At 44.6% G+C, this 17,787-nt stretch overlaps 1 protein-coding gene across 1 annotated transcript in view; it reads right to left on the reverse strand.

The window, feature by feature from the left end:
* Positions 1-5,330: 5,330 nt before the first annotated feature.
* The window catches only part of PCSK6 (proprotein convertase subtilisin/kexin type 6), a 127,707-nt gene continuing 115,250 nt past the window's right edge, over positions 5,331-17,787 (reverse strand). The window contains exons 19-21 of the mRNA XM_070953271.1: positions 14,278-14,401; positions 11,433-11,545; positions 5,331-5,428 (exon numbers count right to left, since the gene is read on the reverse strand). Coding sequence (XP_070809372.1) covers positions 5,331-5,428; positions 11,433-11,545; positions 14,278-14,401 — 335 coding nt within the window. The remainder of the gene's footprint in view (positions 5,429-11,432; positions 11,546-14,277; positions 14,402-17,787) is intronic.

A 17,787-nucleotide genomic window follows, 5' to 3' on the forward strand; every position in this document is an offset into this window, starting at 1 on the left:
CTGTATCCCAGGGGTGAAATGCCACCGGTTTAGACCGGTTCGGGCAAATTGGTAGCGATGGCGGCAGATGGTTCGGAGAACCGGTAGTGACAGTAGCACAAGGCTCCGCCCACCTTCCCGGCCATCGTTACTTCCTGGTTTTAACCAAGAAGTAACCTGTTTACCCTCTGCGCATGCGCAGAGAGTCTGTGCATGCATGTGATGCGCGCGGCGCATGCACTTCCGAACTGGTAGGGAAGATAAGTAGATTTTACCCCTGCTGTATCCATGTTACCGGAAAGTCCCTTTAAATTTAATGGGCCTACTCTGAACAGAGGTGTCTGGGATTGCTCTGGTAGAGAAACCATTATACAGTTCACTTTCTTTATTCATTAGAGCTAGGCACGAGGATTTACTCAGGAGGTAAAGACACAGGGCCCATTTAAACTTTACCCCTGTGTTATTTGCTTATTGTGTGCTGACATTTCTTACCACGTTCCTGCTGGCAGGAATTGGAGGACACTGAAGAATTAAAACATTTTAAGGCCATCCTATTATAATTGTTACAGTGATGAGTCACAGAGCAAATTAACTTCATAATCACTAATCTAGTCATTTCCCTACTGGAGTTTTGGGACTCTGCAATCACACACGCACGCGTCATGTTTAGCCGTTAGTTGGCCGAAAATGATGGTTTTTGTAATCCAGTGCTTGGATTATTGTTTGCTTGCTTATTTCATTGATCTGTGGCCTGTCTTCCTGTTCATATACCAAAGAGGAATAAACTTGAGCAGACAGCTTGAGACAGGGAGGGAGGGGGAGGGAGAGACAGACAGACAAAGAGAGAGACAGAGAGAGACAGAGAGAGAAACACAGAGAGAGACAGAGAGACAGAGACACACACACACACACACACTCACACAGAGAGAGAGACAGACAGACAGACAGACAGACAGACAGACAGAGACAGCGAGACAGAGAGACAGAGAGAGAGACAGAGAAACAGAGAGAGACAGAGAGAGAGAGACCTGCTCAGTCATCATCATAGATGCATGCACAGAGGTGGCGCGCACACTCTCATTGGTGAACTGGTAGCGAAGGTAAGTGAATACCATTACTGTATATCATGCTTACCCACAATTGAGATTTTTTGCCTAAACCACTGCTTCTCAATCTATGGTCCTCTGGAGAGCTGTGATTCCATCACAGGGGGTCCACAAAGGTTTGGAAAAAAAATGTTATGATTTAAATCTTAAGTCTTGGGGGTCCGTGGCCATAATCCATGGCCATAAAAGGAATTTAATGGGGGTCCATGGTGAAGAAAAGGTTGAGAACCACTGGTCTAAAGAATTGGGTTCATGCATGCTACGCCGTAAACCATGACTTACAAACCACAGTGGGAGAGTTCAGAGAACATGCTACATGAACACAAACAGAGCTTGTGATGGTTTAATCAATGCAACAAGGAGAGAAGCAACCCAGAACCAAGCATAAATTTCCTGACAGTGAGAACAATTAATCAGTAGAACACCTCGCCTCCAGAAGTTGTGAAGGCTTCAACACTTGAAGTTTTTAAGAAGAGATTGGATAACTATTTGTCTGAAATGGTATAGGGCCATGATGACGAACCTGTGGCACGCGTCCAGAGGTGGTACGCGGCGCCCTCTCGGTGGGCACGCGAGCCATTGCCCCAGCTCAGCTTTGCTGTGCATGCGCGCGCGCCTCCCACTGGCCAGTTGGTCTTCAGGTCTCTGCTGTGCATGCATGGCAGGTGGGGCGCATGTGGGGGTTGCACACACATGCAGGGCCACGTGTGCATGTGCAGGGGTGGGGCACATGTGCAGGGGCCACACACGCATTGCATTTTGGGGGTTTGGGAGCGTGCTTTGGGCACTCGGTCTGGAAAAGGTTAGCCATCACTGGTATAGGGTTTCCTGCCTAAGCAGAGGGTTGGACTAGAAGACCTCCAAGGTCCCTTCCAACTCTGTTATTCTATCTATGTGAAGGAACTGTCAAGAGGTCACAAGAGAAACATCTAACTCTCTCCCTTATCTGTTCCTGCCCATTGCTTCTCCATCACTTTAGCAAGGAAATCTGCCAGCGCGTAAATGATCCGACTAACAAACAGATCCCCATGTCACGGTGCACGGTTTTGAATTCTGCATAATGCTTAGTCTCGTTCAGCAACTTCCTCCTTTGAATCTTTCCATTTCTAAAACTAGAAAGACGGTGACGGCTGAAGCGGATCTAATGGGATCACTGAAGATGGGCCATGTCTATTCACAGTGAAATTGGTATTAGGAGAGGATGGCGGGGAAAAAATGTCCAAGTAAGTTTTCTGGATCACAGCTCATTCCATTTTAAGAGATGGTCTGTTTAAAAAAAGAATCTGGGTTGCCTCGCTCATCTCTGCATTTTGAAATACGTGTACCTCGGTGCTCTCCTGAGATTGGTTGTTTTCTTGCAGACATTTCATTACTCGAATTAGGTAAAATCATCCACACACGATGGTATTCCCTAGTTTGGGCAATGAAACATCTGCAAGAAAACAACCAAGCTCAGAGAGCACCACGGATTTTTTTTAAATTATTTTTTGTCTTTTAATGACCCCGTAATCCCTTGCATCGGGGTGGAGTTGGGGCAACTGAATGGAGCTGAGTGTTTACTGGCCGGATGCCCTTCCTGTCGCCAATGCAGAGTTCGCAGCTGATATATATTCATTGTGCCCAGAGAGAGAAATATCTCCCGCTACCTAGGATCGAACTCACAGCCTCCTGATTGTGAGGCGACAGCTCCACCTCTAGGTCACTGCACCACTCAGAGAGCACACATTTCAATCCTGAGCTACAAATATATTCTCCTTTATTAGGTAGAACAATCGAAGCGGGATTCATTAGACATATCCCAAACCAGGAATGAAATTTACTTACCTTCCCTACTGGTTCAAAAGTGGGTGTGCCAATTTTGGACCCTCTGCGCATGCACAAAGCCTTCTGCACATGTGCAGGGGGTAAAAAACAGGTTACTTCCTGGTTAGAACCAGGAAGTAATGACGTCCAGGTGGGTGAGTGGAGCCTCGTGCTACCGCCGCTATCGGTTCACCGACCCATGCACCGCCACCGCTACCGGTTCCCCTAAACCGGAGCGAACCGGTAGCATTTCACCCCTGCCCCAAACTATATTGTGGAATTTCTGTCTACCAAAAGGGTGTGATGTAGCCTAATCAAAAAGATTAGTAGAGTTTTGCACCCAGGGAATTTTTACTCATGGGCTACTTACCAATATGTATACCGTGTTTCCCCGAAAATAAAACCCTGTCTTATATTTTTTTGAACCCTGAAATAAGCGCTTGGCTTTATTTACAGGGAGGTCTTATTATTTGGGGGGAGGCATGGAGAAAACCAGAGGAAATGGTGGGGACCGCCTGCGCATGTGTTTAAATATTTTCGGGGAGGGCTTATATTCCGGGGGGGGGGCTTATTTTAGTGCATGCGCTCAAAAGCCCAATTGGGCTTATTATCAGGGGATGTCTTATTTTAGGGGAAACAGGGTATTTTGGTCTCTCCCCAAAATATTGTAAACAATTACAAGACACAAGACATTCTGCATAATAAAATAATATACTGTGCTTTACTAGCATGAAATAAATACATCGTAATTGATGGGGACTATAAATATTTTATTCATGTTGTCGTTTTGCCAGGTTTGGCTATATCATAAATACTAGCTTGGTTTCCAGTATTCATTCCACCAATTTGACAGCACATGATTCAAGCAGTATGAACACACTAATTAATTTTTTTTTCTTTTGCCATCCTCCCCCCACCCCCCAAATTTTGAAAACTCACTTTGTCCGATTGCCGATTAACATTTTTACTGCCAATTTCACGTTTCACAGACTGGAGGATTTTAATTTATTAAAAATGAGAGTCAGAACAGCTAATACTGTATAAGAAAAGAAAGAAAGAAAAAAAAAAACCCGGTTGTTTACATATGTCTGAATACCAAGAAACGACTCTGTTGACGCTTACAAAGATTATCGTTAGAAAGGAGGGCAATGTTTAAGTTACATTTTTTTAAAAAAAGGTTATGTCCCTGTAGAAAATAATTACCGGTAAAAAAATTCTATGAAGGCAATGACTGCATTATAAGTTACTTCTTTTTCTTAAAAAAATCTGTAAGACAACATAGTCAAATATATCTTAACACAATTATAGAAACACCACATGACAAACTATAATATATATATATATATATATATATATATATATTATATTGTATCATATATATATATTTATGTATAGCGAATACATTCAGATGAATTGTTCTGTTCAGTGTGGTTTTGGTAGAATTGGCTGTTTTTCGTTCTCTCCTTCTCGATTCACTAAACGAAGCCCGTTTTGAAAAGATTTGCCTCGTGAAATCACTGAGCTGTCTTTATTTTATTTATTTTTTTTTTGCGCCGGCGAGATATGGTAAGAGAAGCAAAGCAATCTGTCAAAGCTCAAGAGATCTATTTTGGACAAGGAGAGAATATTGTAGCTACGCCTACAATACAAGGATCTAGCATGTTACCAGCTATTTCTCAGAGATGGCTTCAAATCCAGTCGATCAGAGTTGCAGGCAACACACCAGATCTTTTATAGCAGGGTTTGATAGTTGAGATCCAGTGCACAGGAAGAAGAGTGTGTGTGTGTGGGGGGGGGGACTAAGGGAAAATCAATGTCCCCTGCCAATTCCAGAAATCCTTCTTTGGTCACCGTCAAGCTAAGACCATCAAAGGACCATGGGGAAGGGGCCTATTTTCCAGCACAACTTTGTGGAAATGAATCGTATCCCAGCATGACGTCGCAGTGGTGAGAATGCAAATCTAAGGCAGGTATTTCTAGGCATCTGTAAACTATTCTAAAAGGTTTAGGAGGGAGAAGGAAGAAGCGCGCTTTCACTTTTTTTGGGGGGTGGGGGGGAAATGCAGAAAGGAGGTACACCTGCATTCTTCTTTCACAAAACGTGAGAAGCTGGCTAGCACGAGTGAAGCTGAGGCTGCGTGGGTCTCCACTCGCCAGGCATGTCAACATTGCCGTTGGGCCTTCTTATTTATTCGTTTTTGGGGTCAAGACGCAGCAAGCCGAGCCATCACGTTATCTGGGACCTGTAGTGGCTAAACACTGTAGGAACCAAACTTCCAAGCGATGGGTGAAAGAAAGCTGAGTTGCAAGCCGAGGCTGGACTAGACGATGGTTAGGACCAGGGTGGAAAAGAAAAAAAGGAAAAAAAAAAAAAAAAAAGGAAACTTTGCTGGAAGGAACTGGCACATTAGGAGTTCCAGATGGCAGATATTAAATGCCGGTTTAGCCAGCCAATAAGCATGTCCGACAGCAAAACTGTATAAACGGTTTGCGTTCGCATAACTTGTTGGATTTCACCATCTCGCAGAACATCTCGTCACCTGGGGGAGTGTGTTTGGAGGAGAAAAAAAAAAAAAGGAGACAGCAGGAAGAGAGAAATTAGATTAGTATTTCCACTAGAAAAAAAAACCTGAAATGTGTAAGAGTAGAAAAACTATTCTGATGGTTGTCCCAAAACTGCTTTTTTTTCCCGGGAAGCAACTGGACTTCCTTGTTTTTTTCTTTGAAGACATTTCGCTTCGCCTCCAAGAAGCTTCTTCAGCTCTGACAGGATAGTGGGGAATGGAAGGATTCCTTGCAGACAGCTGGTCCTTTGCATCAGGGGTGGGTTCTGCTTATCTTTACTACCAGTTCGCAATGGGATCGCGCATGCGCAGGTCACCGATGACGACATCCGGGGCGGTGGGCGGAGCCTCTCACTGGTTTTACTACCGGTTCTTGTGAACCGGTCCGAACCGGGGGCAACCCACCACTGATTTGCATCCTTTTAGAGGGTCGTTGAAACCCTTGGGGATTTATCTTCATCCCCAGGGTCACCTGAGTAGTGCAAATGGTTCCTGTAGTCTGCAATTTTTCAGTAGGAATGGATTTCCAGAGAAAAAATTGCAGCCTACAGGAACCAGGGACATTACTCAGGTGATCCTGAGGACACAGATAAACCTCCAAGGGCTTCAACGACCCTCTAAAACAGGTCCTCAAACTACGGCCTGGGGGCCAGATACGGCCCACCGAAGCCATTAATCCGGCCCGCACAGGACCATGAGGTTGCCCCACTCACATCACCCCGCCTACCCACTGGCCCCCACCTGCCTTCTGGAGGCCGGAGAAGCCAAAACCGGGATGTTCAGAGGCTCTGGAAGCCAGAAATGGGCCTGTTTTGGGGCGGCAGAGAGGTACTGGAGGCCGGGGAGGCCAAAAACGAGCCCGTTTTTGGCCCCCCCGGCCCCCTGTTTAAAAAGTTTGAGGACCCCTGCTCTAAAAGGATGCAAAGGACCAGCTGTCTGCAAGGAATATTAATCCTTCCATTCCCTACCATCCAAGTCAGAGCTGAAGAAGCTTCTTGGATGAGAAGTGAAACGTCTTCAAAGAAAAAAAAAAACCAGAAAGTCCAGTTGCCTCCTGAAAAAAAAAGCACCTTTGGGACAACCGTGACCTGGATGACTGAGAATCTCTACAGACTTTTATTCTGATGGTTGAATGAAAAGGAACACAATGTCCCATTATTCTAAAGTCTGGCTTTCAAGAGATATCCATCTCCAAGACAGGTAATCCATGACTTGTGAGTGGATCAAGCCCCCAAGTTTTGTGGCTAAGCAAGGTGGTTGTTAAGTGAATTTTGCCCCACTTTACGTCCTTTCTTGCTACGGTTGCTAAGTGAATCATTGCCGTTGTAAGTTAAAAACATGGTGAATCTGACTTTCCCTCTTGACTTGGCTTGTTAGAAGGTTGCAAGAGAGGATCACATGACCCCAGGGACACCGCAATTGTCATAAATGCATGCCAGTTGCCAAGTGGCTGGATTTTGATCACATGACCATGCGGTAATGGTCATAAAGTTGAAAAACAGTCATAAGTCACTTCTTTCAGTGCCGTTGTAACTTTAAATGAATAGTCATAAGTTCAGGACTACCTGTACACAAACCCAGCCTCCCACCCATGGTCAGATCTTGTATTTATTCTGAGGTTGTTCTAGTGCAGGGGTGTCAAACTCAAGGCACCGGGTTGGATCCGGCCTGCGGGGTACTTAAATCTGTCCTGGAGGGCCACCCTGGAAACAGCAAAGGGCCAACCTGCAGTGCCTCTCCCAGTGAAAACAGAGCTTGGGAGGGCTGTGGGCGGCCCTCGCAAGCTCCATTTTCACTGACAGAGGGTTGCAAGAAGCTGTCGCAGCTGAAAATGGTGCTCGGGAGCCTGTTTTCACTGGCAGAAAGCTCAGGCCACCACAGGTGCCCCCAACACGAGTGACGTCGAGTTGGCCACACCCACCCTGGCCCCCCAAGGTCAAACACAACCCTGGTGCGGCCCTCAATGAAATTGAGTTTGACACGCCTGTTCTAGCATAAGGAAATCATGGAATAGGAAGGGAGTGTAGCAGTGGTGGCATTGAGCCAGTTCTCACAGGTTTGGGCGAACTGGTAGCGGCAATTTGGCCTGGGTCGCCGAACTGGTAGAGACTTCTGGCTGGCCCCTTCCCACCAAACAAATAATCTTTGAGAGAACCACCCAAGCTACCAGAAAATAATCATTTTTTTTAAGATGAGAGAAGGAATATGATTAACCATTTGGGGAGCAAACACAGGAACAGCGTTTAGTGTAAATATAACAAGGCAAAGTTCCTTTTTTTTTGCTCTCTTATCAACTTCTTTACTCTAGCTTTGTCTAATTTTTAGATCACGTCTCCAGCACACCCTTTAGAGGCCAAGGGCAGCCAGCGGTCTCTGAAAAACATTATGCCTCCCTCGAACAGAAAAAAAAAAAAGTGAGATGAAAAACTGACATTTCACTGAATAATGCCAAAAGCTGACAGAGTGCAAATGAGTTTCTCCTGTTTTCAGAACGTCTGATGGGATTCCACTGCTTAAGAAGTGAGAATACAGGAATTTCTCAATTTACAACCGTTCATTTAGGAACTGTTCCAAGTTACAACAGTATTGAAAGACGTGACTTACGACCGTTTTTCACCCTTACGACTGTTGCTGCATCCCCTTGGTCACATGGTCATAGTTTGGATGCTCGGCAACTGCTTCATATTTATGACGGTTGCAGAAACCCCGGGGGGGCGGGGGGCATGTGATCCGCTTCGGTGACGAGCAAAGTCAACGGGGAAGCCAGATTCACTAAACGACAGCGTTACTAACTTAACAACTGCGATGGTTCACTTAGCAACTGTGGCGCAAGAAAAGATCGTAAAATGGGACACAATTCACCTCACAAATGTTTCACTCCGCAACGGAAAATTTGGGCTCGATTGTGGCCGTCAGTCGAGGACCACCTGTACATGATCAAAGCTGCCCCAATGGATTCAATTTGGCCTACACAGTCTTATGATCACAGTTGTCAGGCTTCCAGAGGGCAACAAAAGGTCTAGTTCAGGGGTTATTATTATTATTATTATTATTATTATTATTATTATTATTATTATTATTATTATTTATTTATTTATTTATTTATTTATTTATTTATTTAATTTATATACCGCCCTTCCCCCAGAAGGGACTCAGGGCGGTGAACAGCCAAAATTAAAAAACATACCAATACAAAAGTTAAGATAATTAAAAAGAATTAAATCACTGGCTTCCCAATTTAAAACCCCCAAATCCATAAAATTTAAAATCCCAATTAAAAACCATTTAGGCTAGGCCGGTTGAACCAGGGGTGAGAGAGAACCGGTAGCAAAAAAGCCCCCCCCCCCCCCACCATGCCCAGCTGAGCTGAGGGATCATCAGAGGCTTTTTTTTTTTTACTTTTAAAAGCATTTTTTCTACAACCTCTTCCGAAGAAAAAATGCTTTCAAAAGTAAAAAAAAAAAAAGCCTCTGATGATCGCGCGGCTCAGCTGGGATCATCAGAGGCTTTTCAAAGCATTTTTTTCTGCAACCTCTTGGCCGAAGAGGTGGTAAAAAAAATGCTTTGAAAAGTCTCTGATGATCCCAGCTGAGTTGCCTGTTTGGCAGAGGCTTTTCAAAGCATTAGAAAAAAATGCTTTGAAAAGTTAAAAAAAAAAAGTTGGCCACGTCCACCCAGTCACATTAACCCCCACCACCACTAAGCCACGCCCACAGAACTGGTAGCAACAAATTTTACATTTCACCCCTGAGTTGAACTAGACCAGCGATGGTGAACCTTTTTGGCACTGAGTACCGAAAAGAGAGCACGCGTACATATGCCACCAAATGCCGAAAAGAGAGCACTTCGCGCACTCGTCAGGGCTGCGACCAGGAAGAGGAGCTGCCCAGGGGGCATGCGCATGCCGGATAAGGTGTTGGTCACCACCTTTAAAGCGCTCCATGGCATAGGACCCGGGTACCTTCGAGACCCACTTCTGCCACCAACAGCCTCCCACCGACCAGTCCGCTCCCACAGAGAGGGTCTCCTCAGGGTGCCATCGGCCAAGTTATGTCGGCTGGCGACACCCAGGGGGAGGGCCTTCTCTGTGGGAGCCCCAGCCCTGTGGAATGAACTGCCCCCGGAAGTGCGTAAGATCTCCGACCTCCGGGTATTTCGCTGTGCACTCAAGACCCTGTTGTTCCACCAGGCCGGGCTATCAACATAATCATTTTAAATTGGGTGTTTTAAATTTCTGGGGTTTTAAATTGAGCCGAATTATTTAATAATTTTAAATAATTTTAATTGATGTTTGTCTTGTGCTTTTAATAGGCTGTACACTGAGTCCTTCGGGAGAAGGGTGGTATAGAAATAAAATTATTCTTATTCTTCTTATTCTTACTTCCGGTTTCTGGCACATGCATGCGCACCAGGAAGCAAATCTTCCAGTTACTGCCGCGCATGCGCACGAGCTAATCAGCTGGCCACCGTGCATGCTCACACCGGAAAATGGAAGACCAGCTCTTACGGTTTCCTGCACTTTCACACGCATAAAGGCCAGATGATCGTCATGTGTGCATACACGCCAGAAACCCGAAAGATGAATGGGCAATGCCGCGCATTCCAGGCAACATGGCTCCGTATGCTACTTCGGGCATGCGTGTCATAGGTTCGCCATCATGGAACTAGACCTTCTGCACACAAAGCAGATGCTCGGCCTACTGAACTATGGGTCCCTCCCACGTAATAATTATATTGCAGCATTATACAAAGCTACAAAGCAACAGCAGCAGGTTCAAACATTCTCTCTCTATCCATCCACCCCAGCGGTGAAGGTGGGGTAAAAATAAATGTTAGGTTCCTCGTAACCGCTGCAGCGTGATTCTAATCATTCAAACAGGCTAGCCACTCAAGCCTGCAACGAGGGACTATATTTAAGAATGAACAATTGACGTTTAATGTGTGGCTCTGAATATGCAAATCCTTCCCGTCCTTCAAAAGCTGCAGCAGTAGCAGCTCAGGGCTAGATTCTGATATCAAAAGAAGTGACATTGATAGCTCTACCTGCTCATTTTCACATCACTAATTCTTCTCAATCCATGCCTCCGACCCCAATTTAATCCCAGGAAGCTTCATTATATATTCCATAAATACCAAATTTCAGTCACAAAAGCAATTAAAATTGCCTTCCTCTCCGATGCACGGAAGAAAAATAAGAGGAGGAACATCTGGTTGAAGAAAAGAATGAGATTCTGGGGAATGGAGGCAGATCTAGTAGTGGCCTGACCAGAAAGCCAATTCTTACAGCCTCCGTTCATTTTCTTCTCAATCTGCTCTTCATTTTGATACGAAACATCAGATTCTCTTTATTATATTATTTATTTTATTTTATTAAATTTGTATACCGCCCTACTCCCGAAGGACTCAGGGCGGTGAACAGCCATAGAATAAAACATATAAATACAAAATAAAATAAAACAAATTAAATAATTTGGCTGAACAAATTAAAAACCCCAATAATTTAAAACCAAATTTAAAATTTCCATTTAAAAAGGGGAAAGACTTAGGTCAGGCCAGCTTGATGAAATAAGAAAGTCTTGAGCGCGCGACGGAAGGTGCGCAGATCCGGGATCCTCCGTATCTCCGGGGGGAGCTCGTTCCAGATAGTAGGTGCCCCCACAGAGAAGGCTCTCCCCCTGGGGGCCGCCAGTCGATTTAAGTATTTTAAATTATTTTAATTTTTGTCATTCGTATTTTATTTTGTCCCTCCTTTGGCATCCTTTCTTTAAAGATTCCATTCCGCCATTTCTTCAATATTAGTTGTCTTGTCCTGCAGCGAGTTGGCTGATGCAACTTGGCTTGTGGTGTATTGGCCGTGCCGAGTTAGACCCCACTCAAAATGTTACCTCTCATGGCTGCTTCTCCTCTTACATTCCACTACCTGTAACCACATGCCCAGCAGACATTGTTTCATTTACTAACAATCCATGATACCACATACCATTGTGACATCTGTCACTAGCGATGCACGAGCCACTCAGCAGGTAAAATCCTTCTTTACATCTGGAACAGTTTCTCCCAGAGCTATCACAACTTAAGCAGTTATCTTCACACCTGGCAATAAAAGACAACTGTTTGATAACTAGTGATACATATAATTTTAATTTAAGGAGGGGTGTGATTCACACATTGCTTTAATTGTGGTTTGTTCAGTAAGCCACCATTGGCTGTGTTCATGCAGTAAACTAAAGCACAAATAATAGTTAGGTTTGTGCATACTAAGCCAAAAATAAGCCACATTATATCGTTCCGAACTATGCTAGTTAATTTTTGCTTAGCATGTGGAACCCAATCTTTGTGATTTATTTTTAAAAAGGAAAGTTATGCAAGCAATATGTTACAAATTCCAAGAAGAACAGCGAACAAAGACAACTGATCTCTATTTCATAATTCCACCTATTATTCTTATATACATTACAAATATTTTTTATCTATTATTTGTACCTCTGGATATAGGCTAGGTTCAGTCATTGCAGTACAATATGGCTGGCTTGATTATATTTATTTATTTATTTATTTGGTCAAATTTATATGCTGCCCTTCTCCCGAAGGACTCGGGGCGGCTCACAAAGGATTAAAAATTAGAACAGTAAAAATAAATTAATTTAGATTAATTAAAAATACAACAATTAAAACCCATATTAAAACCAAACTAAAAACACCCCGCAGGTCAGGCGATTTGTTTAAAAAATTTACTGAAAGAATAAGTAGCTGAGTTTAAATAACAAGCAGTGAAAAGAAGTTTAAGTCATATTTTGGCTTGGATCAGTGTACCAACCCAGTCAGAAATTTCTAAAATTCAAGCTACTCTTTGTTCTGATACTGACTTGAGTACGTTTTTTACTTTCTGATACAACTTTTAAAAAAGAGAATATTCTGAGAAACCTGAATCAGCTAGACTAAGTATCTGGGCAGCTTTCAAATCAGGAATGAAATATTTTGGGAGCTGAAACTCCAGAATAGGACCTATCTTTATAAAAGTAAAAATGTTTACAAATCTCTGAGTTTGTTTGCTTTAATAAAATGATTTGTAACGGTAATTTTATTTTATTTTTTAAATGTGTTGGCAATGGGAGGAAGTATCCAGCTGCACACAATTCAACAGTTATGTCTATAGCAATAGCAATAGCAATAGCTTTTAGACTTATATACTGTCCATAGTGTTTTATAGCACTCTCTTAAGCAATTTAGAATGTCAGCCTATTGCCCCCAACAATCTGGGTCTTCATTTTACTGACTTTGGAAGCCTGGAAGGCTGAGTCAACCTTAAGCTGGTCAGGATCGAACTCCTGTCTGTGGGCAGAGTTTGCCTGCAATATTGCATTCTAACCCTTGTGCCACTCTATCTACATGCACTATTAAAAAGTGGAAGCTGCTTTCAAGCAAACCAATTCCTTCTGTCTACATCAGCTTTCCCAACGTGATGCCTTACCTGTCAGCCTTGTAGGAGAAACCAGATAGGAATGATAAGATGAGCTAATTCTACTTTATTGTAAAGCTACATTGACAGAATCTTGGCAAGTATGAATGTACAACACACACCCCTCCACCATCTATATACAGCCTGAGATACTAGGGAGGGTCTCTTTTGAACCTCTTTTTCCACCCATTATGCAGCGGTGGGCTCTGCTGCCTCTTATCTGACCATTTGTTTAGCAGCGTTGTGGCTTGTCGGCAGCCTGTCCCTCCAGCAGCCGAATCAGATGAGGAGGCGACGTGGGAGTCATGGTCAGCATCAAGGCAACCTGAGAGCTCCGAGGGGGGAAGAGGGAATGGAGCTATTAAAGAGAGAGACTTGGCCTGGGCTGTCCATCAGCCCTCAGATGGAAAGTCAACAGCCTCCAAGTCTGGAGGTAGCTGATGAGGAAGAGGAGGAACAGCTGTGTCCAGTGCCTGATGCGCGAATGCACAGAAGGCAGAGGAGAGGAGAGCAGTGGAAATCTATGGGCTGATCCTTGGAACTGAAGAGCCACTGCTGCTAGCAAAGCTCGACCCTAGCTCTGGGGATAAAAGGCAGGGGGCAGAGATGAATAGGTGTGGCAGACAACTATTCATCTCCCTACCAGACAGACTTGTTAGCCTGCGATGAGAGAGAAACTTTTTGCCGGGGCTGCCGGCACTCCTAATAAAGGAATCTTTGAGTTAACTTCAGAGGGTCTGTTGTGTTGGGTCAGAACAGGCAGCCTCTCTTTACCTAGTCTCCCAAGGTCTTTCCCACTACCCTACCAAACGGTCAGGGTTCCAACATCAAACATTTGCAAGCCTGGCGTTAATTAAGCTTCTCAGGTTTTTTTCTTCTTCTAGGAGTATCAGAAGGGCCATCTGGCTGAAAACAAGAATTTTCAGACACGAAACCTAACTTCTGGCCTCCGAGCTTTATCCTTTGTAGGGGAAAACATTTCATAGAAGATCCCTTAGCAGCAAAGCGCCTCCTTCCACCTGCATCTTTTGTTCTGGGAGCAGATGTTGCAGGAAGTTAAGGAGGGCCAATATCCAACTGATGAGCACGCGGGGAGCTGGCAAGAAGGAAATCAGATCCCAAATTTGCAGAAGGAACTTTAAATGGCCTTCTTGTGGAAAGATCTGAGAAGTTTAAAGGTCTCGGGTTTTTCTTTTTTTCCTCCCTCCGAAAAATCTCACAACATCACAGCAATATTAGACAGTCAAAGACGGAAGATTTATGTTTGTAGCTTGTCAGAGCAGATTGCTCTGCGAGGGGTTCCAGCTCATTCCCAGACCGCTTTTCTAAAAGGCCTCCATAACAGGCTGCCAAAGCAGATAATTACCTTTGGCAGACTCTGAACGGTAATCCAAGCCTCTCGTCGTGATAATAGCCTTCTCCGCATGTTGGGACACACCTCCACTCGTGGACCTTCTTGGCACACTGGAGACATTCTTCTTGGCTCGGCCCTAAGGATCATGGGAAAAACATGGTTCTCCAGTCAGGAAAGTTGTAGGTGCAGTATGAGGGGGGAGGGAGAGAGAGGAATTTTAGTTATTTATTAGATTTAAATGCCACCCATCTCGCTCTGGAAAGCGATTCTGGGTAGGAGTTGCTAGATTCTTGAGAACTATGCAGAATTCGAACACAGAATAATAGAGCCGGAAGGGACCTCAGAGGTCTTCTAGTCCAACCCCTGCTCAAACAAGAGACCCTTTACCCATGATGGCAAACCTAGGGCACGTGTGCCAGAAGTGGCACACAGAGCCATTTCTCCTGGCACGCCAGCCATCACCCGTTGCTCTTTCGGGTTCCGGCACACACATGCGCGCCAGAAACCGAAGACCAGGTGACCGGCGCACATATGCATGCCGGAAACCAGAAGCTCAGCTTCCTGGGGCGCACCTGCTCTTCTGGTTTCCGGTGCTCCCCCCCCCCGTGCGTGCACTCCCATTTTGGCACTCGGTGCCGAAAAGGTTCACCAACACTGTCCTATACCATTCCAGACAAGTGACTGTCTAGTCTCTTCTTAAAAGCCTCCAGTGATGGAGCGCCCATGATTTCTGAAGGCAAAGCTGTTCCACTGGTTAATTGTTCTCACTGTTAGGAAGTTTCTCCTTAATTTCAGGTTGCTTCTTTCCTTGATTAGTTTCCATCCATTGTTTCTTGTCCTGCCCTCTGGTGCTTTGGAAAATCAATTGACCCTCATATTCCATTGGTTGACTGCTCTCACCATTAGGAAATTTCTCCTTGGCTTTAGGTTGCTTTGATGTAACTCTCTGTCCCATTGGCAGCCAAGAAATATCAATTTGTGAGACATTCGTTCTTTAAAAAGATGGCGCATCAATGAACAGCCTAGGCATTTTTGGTGGGATAACATCAACATGAAGCACAAGCTAAAATCATTGCAACTTCTTCTAAACGGAAAGAAGACGACTTATTTAGCTTCCCATCTGCAGGCCAAGAAACTCTTCAAATAGCTTTATTTTGCACCAGAGAATGCAATGAAAAGCTGGCAAGGGTTACTCTTATCAGATTTGGAGGATGGGCGGGGGGGGTCAAAGGTTGAAGTGAGGAAGATGATGACACCAAGTAGAAAGATCTATGGCACATATAGGTTGGGCAGGGTCAAGAATAATTTTGGAGAATAGTGCTTGAGTGGGAGGTGAGACGTTCCCCTTCACCCTAGAAAAATAGAATCAATTGATTGTCTGAAGCAGTGGTGGCAGTTGTTACCAGTTTGCCCCAGATCGGGCGAACTGGTAGCAGCGGCTGTGGGAGGCTCCAACCACCTGCCCGGACACTTCTGCACATGCACAGAAGCATTGCACACGCACACGAGTGAACCAATAGCAAACTTAATTGAAACTCACTACTGGTCTGAAGGCAGGAAGACTGTGGTTGACAGTAGCTTCACCCCCTCTTTAGTTATCTGCTGTTCAGTTCTCTAACCGCAAGACATGAGGGTCCAAGGAACAGAAGTTGGGTGTTTCAGAAAATAATAATAATTCTGTTTGAGAATATGGAACCACTTACACGTGAAAATCAGGGATATGCCAGAATCTGGATTTGATAGGGATTGAATCTTGGGAATTCAGATTTTTTTAAAAAAGTTATTTTAGACCATGGCTAAACTTCCTGGAGAGAGGAGACATCCAGTTCTCAGTAAGTCCATTCTTGCCTGACTGTTGCATATATTTGCTGTGCAATTATTGTGTGTGGATTTTGAAAAGGAAGCTACGGATGCTTGCCATGTAAAGTTGAAGTTCTTTGCTCCTTTGAGCTATACTCAGAGGTGGTATTCAGCCAGTTCAGAACGGTTCGATCAAACCGGTAGCGGAAATAGCAGGTGGGCCTGCCCACACGCTCACCTGCCCCGGCTCTATGTCAACCCATTTACGCACCTTTTTTAGGCCGGGTACATGTGCAGAAGGCGCTAGCGCAACAAAGCACATGCGTGGAAGGCCGGGTGCATGCGTGGATGTGTGTGCGCTCAATTGCGAACCGGTAGGGAAAGTAAGTGAATATCATCCCTGGCTATAACTTCTTACAATCATTTAATGTTGCCCATTGAGATCTGTGAAAAGGGAAGACTTCTTTCTTTAAAGCGGTATAAACTTTAACACTCCAGAATAATTTTTAAAAAAAGACAAAAGACAAAACCAGTACTTTGTAAACATAATGGAATACAAAGGAGGATATCTTAAGAACCACTCCGTCTAATAAAATCCTAAATAAAAGTACAATTTGAGGTAATGCTCACACCAGACACTTTAAGCATCACAAAAAGCTTAAAGTAGTTAGAAAGAAATCCAGATTTTCCTTACATGTCAGAAGTAAGAAAGAATCAATTGTTCTTCCTTGAGGGTTGATAGGACACTAACAGCCTCAGGCTGTTGGATACAAACTGATTTTAAGAGATATAAATTGGATTAATACATGCTAAGGCAAGGGTTGCTTAACTGTAGTTTGTTGAATAAATCACTACTGGCTGAGTTAATTCATCATGCGACATTATCAACCGTGATTGCACTTTTCAAAAAGTATAGTGTGATGTGCAAACCATTTCAGATGTTGTTCTATGCATTAAATAAATGGCTCTTATTCTTTATTTTACAATTCCTCTCTTGTTCTTGCAGTCTAATATAAATCCTGGGATGGACCAAATGATGATAACAGAGTAACAGAGTTGGAAGGGACCTTGGAAGTCTTCTAGTCCAACTCCCTACTCAAGTAGGAGACCCTATACCAGTGATGGCTAATCTTTTTGCCATCGCCTGCCAAAAGCGGGGGGAGCATGGGGGGGGTCATGCACGTGTGTGCCCACACCCATAATTCTATGTGCCCTGCCCCCCGGATCAGAAGTCAGCAAACCAGCCATTTCCAGCCTCCAGTGGGGGTGGGGAAGGTCGTTTTCGCCCTCCCCAGGGTCCTAGAGAGGCTCTGGAGCCTGGGGAAAGCAAAAAACGGGCTTTCCGGTCCCACTGGAAGTTCACAAATGGGCCGTTTCCAGCCTCTGGAGGACCTCCGGGGGGTGGGGAAGGCCATTTTCACCCTCCCTAAGCTCCTAGAAAGGCTCTGGAGCCTGGGGAGAGCGAAAAACAGGCCTTCCCCCCAGGCCCTCCGGAGGCAGGAAACAACCTGTTTCCCTACTTCCAGTGGGTCCAGAATGCCCGAAAATCAGCATGCACGTGCCGGAGCTGAGCTCGTGTGCCCACCGATATGGCTCCGCGTGCCACCTATGGTATGGTTCACCATCACGGCCCTATACCAATTCAGACAAATAGCTGTCCAGTCTCTTCTTAAAAACCTCCAGTGGTGGTGGAGCACCCACAACTTCTGGAGTCTGTCAAGT

Source organism: Pituophis catenifer, unplaced genomic scaffold, assembly GCF_029215685.1.
Source record: "Pituophis catenifer annectens isolate HBS135680 unplaced genomic scaffold, rPitCat1.0.hap2 SCAF_14, whole genome shotgun sequence".
In the NCBI taxonomy this organism is placed as follows: Eukaryota; Metazoa; Chordata; class Lepidosauria; order Squamata; family Colubridae; genus Pituophis; species Pituophis catenifer.